Here is a 13,834-nt window from a genome sequence, read left to right on the forward strand (position 1 = left end):
AATTGCATTGCATTGTTAAAATACAGAATAATTAAAAACACACCATAAATAATCCAATTAAGATATAAACTCCATGATTAAGATATACAATAAAATAATCCCATTCAAGCAGCACTGCAATTAAAACAGGAGACACAGGTCAAGAGCCGCGGATTTGGTGTTACCTGGCACTTAAACACAGCACACTTCCACTCGAATACAGTGTAAACCCAATGCTAGCAGAGCAAAAGTCAAATGATTGGGCACATAGTATGAGGTTCTATCTCTTAGGCCTCCTGTCACAAACAATTTGAGCTCATTAGGGGGACCTCTGGAAATGGGATACAATGGAGAAAGGGCACCTTATACAACAGGGGCACAAGGAGCAAGCAATAGACTCCACTCTAGCAACTGGAGGTGCCAAGATTCCTATGTCTTGTCATAACTGTGTTGCTCTCAGATTCTCCACACTCACAGTGGAGAGCAATGTCCTCCAAATGAAAGGGAGGCACCCATCCCCACTTGCAGCTAATGTCTCCATCAGCAAAAGCCAGATCATCCACTCCAACCATTGTAACTACTGGCTCATGCACAGTTTTGCCTTGCAAGGTTCACAGCCCAGATGCAGTATGCAGGAGAAACTGTCACCATACACACATAGCCTTTCACTGTAGCCCTCAAGGGGAAGAATGTGAGTACACTCATAGTCACTGTATCCACCCCCCCCCCTCACCAGCAGTGCTAGTGGAGAGCCCTAGCACAGCACTCAGATTTCATCAGCCCTTCTTTTTCATTTCCTCACAAACACCTACTTAGACTCCAGAGCCATTTTTCTTCTTTGACGATCACCCGTATCTGAGTAAGATTGTCTTCCATAAACACGGTTTTAACAAAGGGTCCGTAAGTGACTGTGGAGGCCAATTCTGGATCCACACTTCCTTCCACAGTGGGGACATTGGTTTCCAGGCGGGAGTTGATCACGGTGTGGATTTGCCAAGCGTGCCTTCCTCCTAGCACAATTCTCCCTTGCGTCCTGAGTTTGAGTGCCTTCAAAGCCCATGACACCTTTGGTAAAGGCTGTTCTCCAACTGGAAGCGCTCGCAGGCCAATGTTTCCCAGTTGTCAGTGTTTATACTACATTTTTTTAGATTTGCCTTGAGACAGTCTTTAAACCTCTTTTGTTGACCACCAGCATTATGTTCTGCACAGATATTTAGGATGGTTTGGAGGTCATCCTCTGAGCCTGCGCACACTACATTGTCATTAGCATACTGAAGCTCTATGACGGAAGTTACAGTAACCTTACTTTTTGCTTTCAGCCTGCTCAGATTGAAGCCACATGGCGCCAGCTGCTGCCTATTGCTGATTGTTTTCTCTGTCTCTCACCATGCTCTCCATAGTCTGCTTTCCTACAGGTTAAGGATCCAGGTTAAGGATCTCTGTAGGCCTTGAGAGTAGCCCACTCCTTAACCACAAGCACTGACAAGGATGCTCCTGGCTGTTCCTGCTTAGGTCTGTTGACTTGCTTGCTCCATGCAGGCTCCTTGCATACTCTGTGACAGTACCATATCGGCCCGTATAGAAGCCGCACCTGAATATAAGCCACACCTTATGTGGTTCATGATCTGCTTGTGTCATCTTGGCACTATCTTGTTTTGCCTCGATGCACAACCAAACAGGTGTGCTGTTCTTGCTGTGCCATTTGTTCGCTAATGCCCATCTCCACATCCGTTTGTTACCAATCCTGAACATATTTACTAATCGTGTTATCTCTGCTTAACACTGTACTTAGACTTCTACTTTCAGCTATTCAAAATATTATGCTTCAATTAACCTGACTTATCTTAATCATTTAAACATTTTAACCCCCCTCTTCTATATTAATATAGTTCTATAGAAATTTAATAAATAATTATATGTATTAAAGCTCCTTCACACAGCTGCCATTCTTTCTGATGTTATTCAATCAGAAGTCCTATCAAAGAGTATATTTATGAGTGTCTTCCTTTCAGAGATCCCCCTAAAAGCACCAGTGTGTCTGGAATGCCGCAAGAGAGACGCCTAGGGCTAAGAGCCTCTAAGTGCACTATTTTTCTAGCCTTCTGGTAAAAACCATAGTTTCTGTTATCTGGGGTCATACACGCACCATACATTTAAAGCACTCTTCATACCACTTTCATGCTCATGGCTTCCGGCAAAGAATCCAGATGGGGACTTTGGCGCCACAGAGCTGCGTGTAATGTGTTGGGTGCATAGGAGCCAACTCCTAGGAGCTGAGATCCCTTTGCCCCCTCCCTAAAATATTTGAGGGGGCTGTACCTCCCCAAAGTTGATGGGCATTGCCATTCAGATGGTGTGTGTGTGTGTGCTGCGTCTTGTGATCAACTCTGCAGGGTGGGGATTACCTGCCACCCAATATATTATTCAAGTTGGCACCCCTGGTTGGGTGCAAGCTCCTACTGGCTTTACAAGGTGTTTGGAAGGCTGGGAAGGGCTGGAGCTGGGCTGGCAAAGGATCTGCTGGATCTTAAGGCACAACATATTCAGTGTAGCAAAAATACAAGTTTATCTCCTACCCCCTTCCACCCTTGTTGGTGCAAGTGATGGGGCTGCAGATGTGCTAATTGCTCTGCTGCTCTTCTAAGCCCCAACTTCTGCACTGGTATGATTAGAACTGCATTCCTTAGTAATACAGAAGAAAAACAGGAGCAGCACAAGAATACTTTAGGTTACAGGAAATAGCATTTGAATTACGAGATCACACTAAAGTCACCAGTGTTATGGAAGAGCAATAGTTTGGAATTACATTGGAAGAGCAATAAGGTAGAACCCTTAATATGAATTATACCTTATACGAAGTAACTTAAAATTCTTTAAAATTAGCCTTGACTAATTTGCCTTCATGTGTATCTACACTAAATGTGAAACACCCAGAGTCATATCAAAAACAGACATTTGAATGCTTTATACTCTTTCCACTTACTTAGATTGCATTTTTGGAACCAGCTGAAGAGCAGGAGAAACTGGCAAAGAAGTGGGGATTCAAAGCATCTGACATCCGAGAGCTCAGTAATAAGTATGCATTATGTTTTATTTTACTTTTGTTATCAGAAATTTTTTGTCTTTATCATTTTCAATAATGTGTTGATGATGATGATAACAAATTGTATTTATGAAATACGTTTTCTGAGTATTCGGTCTGCTTTGCATTTTCTCTTGTTATCCCCACAACAGTTCTAACAGCCAGATTAGTACAACTATCTAAATATTACATAGTATCCCTATATTTTTGAAAGGGAGCATCTGATGCTGTCAGATAGGGTTAGTACATGGTTTGCTGAGATTTGAACTGGGGACTTGCAACTCACAAGTCATGCTCCAGTTGTCTTCTAATTTGCACAAATATGAGCTCAAGTACATGGAGGAAAGCTCCCCTCCAAAACAGTCCATTGTGAAATATCCATTTTCAGAAGAAATGTGCCTATGAAAACCAGTAGCAGGAAGCAGGCTGTGGGCTTCCCAGAATGGGAAGCACCTGGTTTGCCAATGCAGAATACAGGGTGTTGGGTTTAGATAGTAATTGTTCAAGAGACCTTTGGCTTAAATTAAAGCAATTACAAATTTATTCATGTTCTAAAAACCAAGGAGTAGGGACCCAGGTGGCACTGTGGTTAAACCACTGAGCCTAGGGCTTGCTGATCAGAAGGTGGGCGGTTCGCATCCCTGCGACGGGGTGAGCTCCCGTTGCTTGGTCCCAGCTCCTGCCAACCTAGCAGTTTGAAAGCACGTCAAAATGCAAGTAGATAAATAGGAACCGCTACAGCGGGAAGGTAAACGGTGTTTCCATGTGCTGCTCTGGTTTGCCAGAAGCGGCTTTGTCATGCTGGCCACATGACCTGGAAGCTATACGCCGGCTCCCTCGGCCAATAATGCGAGATGAGCGCGCAACCCCAGAGTCGGTCACGACTGGACCTAATGGTCAGGGGTCCCTTTACCTTTAAAAACCAAGGAAACCATATATTATGGCTCCCACCTTAACTTCTGCTCCATGTTATTGATAAATATTGTTTTTTGTATACAGTTTGACCTTCAGATATCAACATTTTGCCTTAACGTTCAGCCCAGTCTTCTTCTCTTGCAGGATGGGTATAATGCTGAGTATGAATGTTATATAAGAATGTTGTTACATGTTGAAAATGATGACATGGAATACCCATTGGAGGAAATGGATGCAACTGTACTCCCAACCATTTTTCTCCTCTATTCTTCCAAAGACACGTTAAACACCTGCCTCTACACTTTCCCAGCTGCTTGTCTGTTCCAAAGTGTCCTATCCAAAGCAGCTTTGTAATTAGGCATTGTAGACAAATTTTGCTCACATCGACAGGATACATTAAAATGTGCAAAGCATTTACCAGAGAAAGTGTCAGTCTATGGGTAATCTTGTTGTGAGTAGCTACTGAAGGGTGTGAGCCTTACTTTGAAGTAAATGCATTTAGGTTTGGGGTGTTAATTGGTGCTGAAGACAGAATGCTTTTTTCAAAAATGGCAAGATTTTTATTTTTATTCTTTATTTATTTGCATTTATAAAGCATTGCCAGAACAGGTTGACTGCAGATTCTAGATGAGTTAATAAGTGTGGGTTGTCTTGGGTAGAGGGAAGTTGGCAGAGCAGCATGATATCTCTTTGTTTTACCTTCTTGTGCAATAGAAAGAGGCTAGGTTTCAGTTATGCAAGAAACGTTTGTGCAGTTCACACTCCTGAAACCAAGCTGAGTGAATAACACATTGACACACAATTCGGCAAAAGTTCATTAAAATTAGAATGCCATATAAGCATGGTTTGCACTCTGCTCAGGTTTGCTTTCTTTGAATGTTGGTATCTGAAGAAGTGTGCATGCACACGAAAGCTCATACCAAAATATAAACTTAGTTGGTCTTTAAGGTGCTACTGAAGGAATTTTTTTATTTTGCTTTGAATGTTAAGATTGTCAAGATTTACTAGTATCACGGAAAGCAAATCTTATTAACAGTAAAGTAAAAAAAATCCTTCAGTAGCACCTTAAAGACCAACTAAGTTTTTATTTTGGTATGAGCTTTCGTGTGCATGTATCTGAAGAAGTGTGCATGCACACGAAAGCTCATACCAGAATAAAAACTTGGTTGGTCTTTAAGGTGCTACTGAAGGAATTTTTTTATTTTGCTTCGAAGTGTGCATGCACACGAAAGCTCATACCAAAATAAAAACTTAGTTGGTCTTTAAGGTGCTACTGAAGGAATGTTTTTATTTTGCTTCGACTCAGACCAACACGGCTACCTACCTGTAACTTATTTAACAGGGTTCAGTATAATGGAGGCCTGGCTTATGATTGGGCTGCTTCAGAATTAATGCAACCAGACTATTTGCCAGGATGTTCATAAATTACATGTGATGACTGACTGAAATGCTGAGAATAATACAGGAACTGTGGAATATAGCAACAGGAGTAGGCATGAGAGAGATGAATCAGTATTATATAACTCATAGCAGCAATAAGCATGAAGCAAATCTTGTATCACACTTATCTAATGCAATGTTCAAATTGGATACTGTCAGGGGGCCTGATATGGCTACTCTAGAGTAACGACTCCAGCATGGTCTTTTTATGCTTTTATTAAGTGCTGATTATTTACAGTGTTCAGAGCAGTAAATATGCATCCTTAAGGTGAGGTGTCAGAACCTCCGAATGGCGATTGGCGCGTTTTCTTCCAGCACAGAAGCTTTGGGAGACCCAACCTCTTCCCCCTACGTTTGCGTCGCAATTCGGGAGTTGGGGGGATTGGCCTTCCCCCCGGGCCCCCCACTTCCTGTCCCACCTGGTGCATGGGCTCCGCAACCTTGCCTGAGCCTCGGACCCCACTTCCTGACTCTCCGCTAGAGGCAGAGCTCTCCCTACTCTCTCCAGCGCTTGGGGATGGGCTGGAACTTAAGATGGGAGGGACTTCCCTGTATCCCTTGTCCCTCACATCCACCCCCCTCCCAGGCTCCTCTCCCCCCCTCCCTAAGGGCTCTCCGCTTGCTGGGGACGAGTGAAACCCCAAGAAGTCCGTGGTGTTAGAGCCTGTGGGTGTGAAAATTTCCCCCCCAATCTGGCGATCTTTCCCTCTCCCCCTGAGAAGACTGGAATCCCAAAAAGTCTGTGGCGTCAGAGCTGGTGGGAGTAAAAATGTTCTGCCAGTCTTCTCCTGCCTCTGACGTAGTCGACCTTGGTGAAACCCACACCTCTTCTTCCGTATCCTCAAATTCCGCTTCCCATCTCCATGGAGAGCTGCTGCCTGTTCTCCCTTCCTCCCGCCCCTCCCCCTCCTCCTCCCTTTCCATGTGCCAGGGCTTGGGTCTGTGGGGGAAAAGGGCGTGGAACTCTTCCACTAAAAATTCCTCAGGTACTTCCGTGGCCGGTATCCACTCATTGTGGGACGGCGGAGTATCCTCCCATGCCATAAGGTACTCCAGCCCTCTCACCCCTCTCCGTGAGTCTAAAATCTCCGTTGCCTCATTGAGTCGTCGGGCGTCTCCCGTCTCCCCCCCTCCCTCTGGAGGCTGATCACTGTCCCGCAACCTGGTGCTTTCTCTGTACGGCGACAGCAGGGATCTATGAAACACTGGGTGCACTCTCATGTCCTCAGGCAGTGCTTGCCTGAAGGCTACCGGGTTGACCTGTTGCGTGACCGTGAAGGGGCCCAGCCTCCTGGGTGCTAACTTCTTGCATCGCCCCCTGGTGGGAAGACCTTCCGAGGACAACCAAACCTTGTCCCCCACCCTGATGACCTCCCCCGGTCGCCTGTGGTGATCTGCCCCCTTCTTGTACGCTTCCTTGGCCCTCTCCAAGTGTTCTCTGAGCTGCTGGTGCACCGTCTCCAGGTCCTCTGCCCAATCCTCTGCCTGTGGGCCCTCTTCCTCCTCCTCCCCCTCCCTCTCCGGGAAAGATCTGAGGTCGCGCCCGTAGTTGGCCTTAAAGGGCGACACCCCTGTGGAGACGTGCACCGCATTGTTGTAGGCAAACTCTGCCAGTGGCAGGCGATCCACCCAGTCCGTTTGCCTCTGGCTGACGTAACATCTCAGGTACTGCTGCAGAATGGCGTTGACTCGCTCCGCCTGTCCATTGGTCTGCGGGTGCCGAGCCGTAGACAAGCTGACCTCCACCTGCAGGAGGTTCATTAGCCGCCGCCAGAACCTGGAAACAAATTGGCGGCCACGATCCGAAATAACTCTTAAAGGCAATCCATGCAGTCTGAATACGTGGTCAACAAACAGTTTGGCTGTCTCTTCTGCCGAGACCGCCCTGGCACACGGTATAAAATGGCACATTTTGGACATGAGGTCCACCACCACCAACACTGCGGTCTTGCCCCTGGACGACGGCAGGTCTGTGATGAAGTCCATGGACACTACTTCCCACGGCCTGTGCGGTGTGGCTAATGGCTCCAGCAAACCTGCTGGTGGCGCTCTGACCACCTTTGCTCGCTGGCAGGTGTCACAGCCCCTTACATAATCCCGGACATCCTCCCGCACTCCTGGCCACCAGAAGTGTCTCATGACTAGGTGAGTGGTTTTGTCCCTTCCGAAATGACCCGCCGTCGGGTTGTCGTGCATCTGCTTGAGGACCTTACCTCTTAGCTGTTTGGTGGGCAGGTACAGGGCTCCCCTGTAAAAAAGCAAACCCCTCCTTTCCTCAAAGTCTTTTGCCTGCTCCCTCCCCCCTCGCAGCTCTCTGAAGATGCGGGTGGCGAACTCATCTGCTGCCGTCAGTGCTGTGAGCTCTGCCTCGCTTACCACTGCTGCTCCGCAGGCCCATGCGGACTGGGGGAAAATGTGCCGGGGTGCTGGTGGCAACTCCTCCTCCATGTATTCCGGCTTGCGGGAGAGGGCATCCGCCCTGACGTTCTGCTCCCCCGGTATGTAGTGGATGGAGAAGTTGAAGTGCGAGAAGAACTCTGCCCATCGTATCTGCCGCTGGTTGAGCACCCTGGCCGTTCTCCAGAACTCCAGGTTCTTGTGGTCCGTGCACACCTGAATGGGATGCTTGGCGCCCACAAGGAAGTGTCTCCAATGCTGGAACGCAGCGTGGATCGCGAGAAGCTCCTTATCAAACACCGTGTAATTGCGTTCTGGCTGGGTCAGCTTTCTGGAGAAGAAGGCACAGGGTCTCCACTCTCTGTTGGCATCCAGTTGCAACAGGATCGCTCCCAAAGCCCTGTCTGAAGCATCGGTTTCCACGCGTAGGGGCGCATCCTGCACCACGTGGAACAGGTTCTGGTCGGAAGCGAACACCCTCTTGAGGCTTTCGAACGCTGCTTGCGCCTCTGGAGTCCACCTGAACTTCTGCTTGCCTCTTAGGCAGTCCGTGATGGGAGCCGTAACGCGAGAGAAGTTCTTGATGAACTTCCTGTAAAAGTTGGCGAAGCCTAGTAGGCGTTGGGCATCTTTGTGCGTCCTGGGGCTGTGCCAGTCCAGGATGGCCTGCACCTTGTCCTTATCCATTGCTAGCCCCTCGTCTGACAGTTTGTAACCTAGGAAGTCCACCTCCCTGGTGTGAAACTTGCATTTCTCCAGCTTCACATACAGGTGGTTCTCTTTCAGGCGCTGCAACACCTCCCTGACATCCTGCACATGCTGCTCTGGGTCATTGGAGTAAATAAGGATGTCATCCAGGAAGACCAGGCATTTCTTGAAGAGGAGGGACCCCAGGACGTGGTGCATGAAGGCCTGGAAGCATGCTGAGCCCCCTTGCAAACCGAAGGGCATGACCAGATATTCAAAAGAGCCCAGTGGCGTGAACATCGTGGTTTTCCACTCATCGCCTTCCCGGATCCTGATCAAGTTGTACGCCCCCCTCAGGTCTAGCTTGGTGAAAATCTTGCCCCTGCGTGCCGCTGTCAGCAGATCATCCACTCTGGGCATTGGGAAAGCCACCGGTTCCGTCATGGAATTGAGCCGTCTAAAATCCACCACCAGACGGCGCTGTTGCGTGTCCTTCTTGTCCACCCAGAAGACCGGGCTGCCCCCTGCTGCCTTGCTTTCTCTGATGAACCCCCGCTTGAGGTTCTTGTCGATGAACTCCCTCAGATCCTCCAGTTCCTGATCTGACATGGAGTACAGCTTGGCTGGGGGTAGCGTGGCCCCTGGCACCAGGTTGATTTGACAGTCAAAGGACCTGTGTGGGGGTAGGTGGTCGGACTCCACTTCGCTGAAGACCTCCTGTAGGTCCCAGTACTGTTTGGGTATTGCCTCACCCCCCTTGACGTGCATGGTGGCCACTGTGGCGATGGGAGGCCCCTCCCCAGGTTGGCGTTGCATGCAATGCTCCAGACAAAAGTCCGATCCAAACGTGATGCATCTCTGGTGCCAACTGATGGAGGGGTCATGGCGCGCCAGCCAGCTCATGCCTAAGACGATGGGGGGGTCGGAGATGGTGGTGACGTTGAATGCCAGTGTCTCTGAGTGTCGTCCCACCGTCATTCTCATGGGGGGGGGTCTGGTGGGTGATGCCCCCCCCAGCAACTCCCTGCCGTCAATGGTGGAGACGTGCAGGGGGAAATCCAGCTGCAGAAGTTGGATCTGGTGCTCTTCTGCAAAGTTTCTCGAGAAGAAGTTGGCTGATGCACCACTGTCAATTGACGCGAGTACCGTCAGGGGATAGCCATTTGGGAGCATTAGCGTCACTTCTAGAACCACCCCTGCTCTGGGGGGGGGGGTGGGCTGTCGCTGCTCCTCGCTGTGCGGGTGGGTGGGTTGGGGCCGGTTTGTGCTAACTGTGCCTGGCTGCTGCCCCTTGTCTCCTGCAGCCAGGCTGTCTCGTTTCCCTGCTGTGGTGCTGCTTCAGTGGGGGAAGGTACAACCGTTCCCGCCTTTCCTTGCCACTCCCTGCGATGAGGGCAGTCTCTGACGCGATGCCGGGGGGAGTTGCAGAGAAAGCAATTCCCGCCTCTTCCCTCCTTGCATCTTGGCGCCGCCGGGGTTTGAAAAGCCCCCGCGCGCGCTCCACCGATCTCCATCGGTTCCGGCTCTGGGCTTGGTCTGGGCGGGTCTGGGGACGGGCCCTGGGGTGGGGGTTGGTGATGTGGTCTGTCCTGGGAGCGTGGGAACCAAGGCTTTGCTGCGCGCGTCGCTTGTTTGTCATTCCATCTGGATTCCTGTCTCACCCCCACCGCTAGCGCCGCTTTGCTTAACTCATCCATAGTTCGCGGTTTAGGACCTCTCGCCAGTTCATCCTTAACGTCTGCGTGCAAACCCAGGTAGAAGGCTGATTTCACTGGCTCACTTTGCAGATCCCACCCCAGTTTGTGCACCAGCATGGTGAATCTCGCCCAGTAGTCCCTAACTGTCGATTTTCCTTGTGTTAAGTTATGAAGCTCCTCTTTAGTGGCCACCATTTCACTGTCACTAGCGTACATTATTTTTAAAGCTTCTAGAAATAGTTTTGCGTTCTTCATGCAAGGATTTTTTTGCGCGATGAGCGGTCTTACCCATTCTCGGGCGGCCCCCGTCAAATGCTCTATGATAAAGGAGACTCTGTGCGCGTCATCTGGGAATTCTGCTGCATGCATTTCCAGCGCATAATTTATTTCTGTCTCAAATCCTAGGTACTCCCTAGGGTCGCCGCTAAACTTGGTGACTAGGCTCTGTCCCCTTCTCACTTGGACTAGCTGCGGCTGGGGTGCCCCCCCACCTCTAGCGGCTTTTTCCTCTTCCAACTTCTTCTGCAGGTCTAATACCATCACCCTTAGCTTGTTCAGCTCCTCCTGCGCCCCGCGCGCTTCCTCCTGAGCGGCATGCAATTGCTGCTGTGCCTGCGCTGTAAGGTTCCGTAGCTCCTGCTTCGCTGCTTCAGCCTCCAGCCTCCAATGCTCAGCCTCTTGCGCGCTCATCGCGGCACTCCAAAGTAGCCAAAAAAAGATTCGGAGGTTGCTGTCAGGGGGCCTGATATGGCTACTCTAGAGTAACGACTCCAGCATGGTCTTTTTATGCTTTTATTAAGTGCTGATTATTTACAGTGTTCAGAGCGGTAAATATGCATCCTTAAGGTGAGGTGTCAGAACCTCCGAATGGCGATTGGCGCGTTTTCTTCCAGCACAGAAGCTTTGGGAGACCCAACCTCTTCCCCCTACGTTTGCGTCGCAATTCGGGAGTTGGGGGGATTGGCCTTTCCCCCGGGCCCCCCACTTCCTGTCCCACCTGGTGCATGGGCTCCGCAACCTTGCCTGAGCCTCGGACCCCACTTCCTGACTCTCCGCTAGAGGCAGAGCTCTCCCTACTCTCTCCAGCGCTTGGGGATGGGCTGGAACTTAAGATGGGAGGGACTTCCCTGTATCCCTTGTCCCTCACAGATACAATCCACACAAGGGTTATGTGATTCTTACACTAGGTCAAAGGCCTTATATTTTCCTGTGCTTTTTAACTGTCGTCAGCATTTAGTGCTTAGTGTTAACTTCTGCCATCTTCCCCTAATGGAACTGAAGGGTTGTAACTGAAATGAAATTCTAATGGAACTGAAGAATGAGCTATCAAATGTTACAAACAAATATTAGTCCTCTTTGAATGGCATTTGTGGGGTTATCAATGTGTGGATGAAGAGAGAAGGGAGAGATGCAGGGTCCCAAGGGCGTACCCACCACGGGGCAAGTTAGGGCAGCTGCCCTACTCTAGAAGCAGGGCTGGTGGGCAGAGGCGGAGCACAGCCCGGCGGAGCACGAGTTCGCCGTTCCCGCCCGCCGCGCTGCGCCCTCCCTCCAGCTCCCCGTCGCGCCCTCTGGCAAGGCCAAGCGCGACGGGGAACCAGAGAGCGTGGCGCGGCGGGCGGGAACGCTGAACTCGCGCTCCGCTGGGCTGGGCTCCGCCTCCGCCCACCAGCCCTGCTTCTAGGGAGGGGCACAGCCCGGCGGAGCGCGAGTTCTCCGTTCCCGCCCACTTTGTGGCCCCTCCCCTTCCGTGCCTTGGCCCCTCCCCTTGCCCCCCCCAGTTTTGATCCTGGGTACGCCCATGCAGGGTCCCCAATTGCCTGTGCATGTTCAGGTTGGACGCTTTTAGGCACTGCTTGAGGTGAATAAATGGTAGGGCAAACCAGTGGGTGCTCCTTCCATGTATTGAGAGCCCCACACTTGTCTGTATTGTTCCTTGTGAAATGGAAATTACTCCTTTGTTCAAAAGTGACATTTGATATTTATGTGCTGGTGTGTTTTTTTAAAAACTATATTCTTAAGCTGAGGATTGTTCCACAAGCATATTATTAAGACCCCGGGTTTAAGATACTTATGGGAATAATATTTTAAAACCTGTTTTTCTTCTTATTTTTTCATGCATTTTCTCCTCAGTGAATTCTTCATGCCAGGTTTGGTTGATGCACACATCCATGCGCCACAGTATTCTTTTGCAGGAACACGAATCGATCTGCCTCTTTTGCAGTGGTTGAAGGAATATACCTACCCAACAGAGGCCAAATTCAAAGATAATGATTTTGTGGAAGAGGTGTACACTAGAGTGGTGGTAAGTATATTCTGTCTTGAGGGTTAGGATAGTTTGTACCTTTGTAAACAAGAGCATTTCAAGTGGATATGCTGAAATAAATGCAGCCCGTTAGATTCTCTAATCCTCTTTTGAGTTCCATGTGCAGTACAGTAGGTGACAAACATTTGCTTATAAACAATTTATAAACAAAACATTAGCAACTTGAATAACTAGTAAGCCAGCAGCTTTCCAGGGTTTTAGACACAACTCTTTCCTAGTCTTACCTGGAGATGCTGGAGATTTGCACACAACGCATGAGCTGTGTCTGTGAGCTGCAGCACTTTCCCAGATGGGTGAATGACTCCCAAGGTGCAGTTGTGTGTGTGTGTGCACAGGCCTACACACATGTGCATGTATATGTACACTTTCTCTGGTAGAATTTGGCTTAGTTAAGTTGCTTGAATATTGCCATCTTCAGTGGAACATGTTATCAGAAATAAGCATGCTTATACAGGCAATACCTGAGGCTGAATTGTTGGAACGGTTTGTGGTGGTCAGTATGAAGCCTAAATGAAATTCTGTGATGTAAGTGGCAAGATTATGTTGTATGTTATGATAAACTGTTTTAAATGCAGTAAAAAAGGAGTGGGGAGACAGAAGGGAATAGCAGACTGATAAAAAAGAAGACGCTAAGATAGAGAAATGATGGAGGAAATGGAATTTGCACATCACCTTGCACTTTTTTGTACTAAATAGATATTTAAAAGAATTAGAATAGTAGGGAGGAGAAAAGCAAGGGGAGGAAAACAAGCACAAAGTAGAAATTTAGAAACACGGGTGACATGTTATAAATGTACCATGCAAGTTAGAAACGGAATCATTTTAAAATGAGTTGAAGATGCTCTAACAGAAACATTTTGTCCATTAAACTCATTTCTTTCTTTTTCTATTCTATTGCCTCTTGCCACTTTTTTGCACATTACAAAAATCTGTGTAGTCTATGGTAACTCCTGAAATTTGTGGCTGAAACAATTTTGTCTAGCATTCATTGCATGACTGTTTCTGCAAATAATTGAAACTGAGTTCTTTTTTCCAGAGGCGAACACTGAAGAATGGCACAACTACAGCCTGCTACTTTGGAACAATTCACACAGATGCATCTTTGCTTCTCGCTGATATTATAGGTAAAATGATGATGGGCCTCCACAACTTAAATAACACCAGAATTAGGTTGCTGGTTCTGATGAAGTGTCACTGATTGTATATGGTGTCTCTTGCAATGGGTGGTGTGATTTCTCACAAACAGCACGATGGAGACTAAATACCACATCTTATTTTTCTTCAGCAAAATGAAGGTTGCATGTTAGCTGT

General features: G+C 48.5%; 1 protein-coding gene across 2 annotated transcripts in view; it reads left to right on the forward strand.

The window, feature by feature from the left end:
- GDA (guanine deaminase) overlaps positions 1-13,834 on the forward strand; it is a 62,780-nt gene that overhangs the window by 10,246 nt on the left and 38,700 nt on the right. For both annotated transcript variants that reach the window (XM_060280055.1, XM_035099885.2), the window contains exons 2-4: positions 2,967-3,055; positions 12,331-12,502; positions 13,560-13,647. In XM_060280055.1, the coding sequence (XP_060136038.1) occupies positions 2,967-3,055; positions 12,331-12,502; positions 13,560-13,647 (349 nt within the window). The remainder of the gene's footprint in view (positions 1-2,966; positions 3,056-12,330; positions 12,503-13,559; positions 13,648-13,834) is intronic.

Source organism: Zootoca vivipara, chromosome 11 (assembly GCF_963506605.1).
Source record: "Zootoca vivipara chromosome 11, rZooViv1.1, whole genome shotgun sequence".
In the NCBI taxonomy this organism is placed as follows: Eukaryota; Metazoa; Chordata; class Lepidosauria; order Squamata; family Lacertidae; genus Zootoca; species Zootoca vivipara.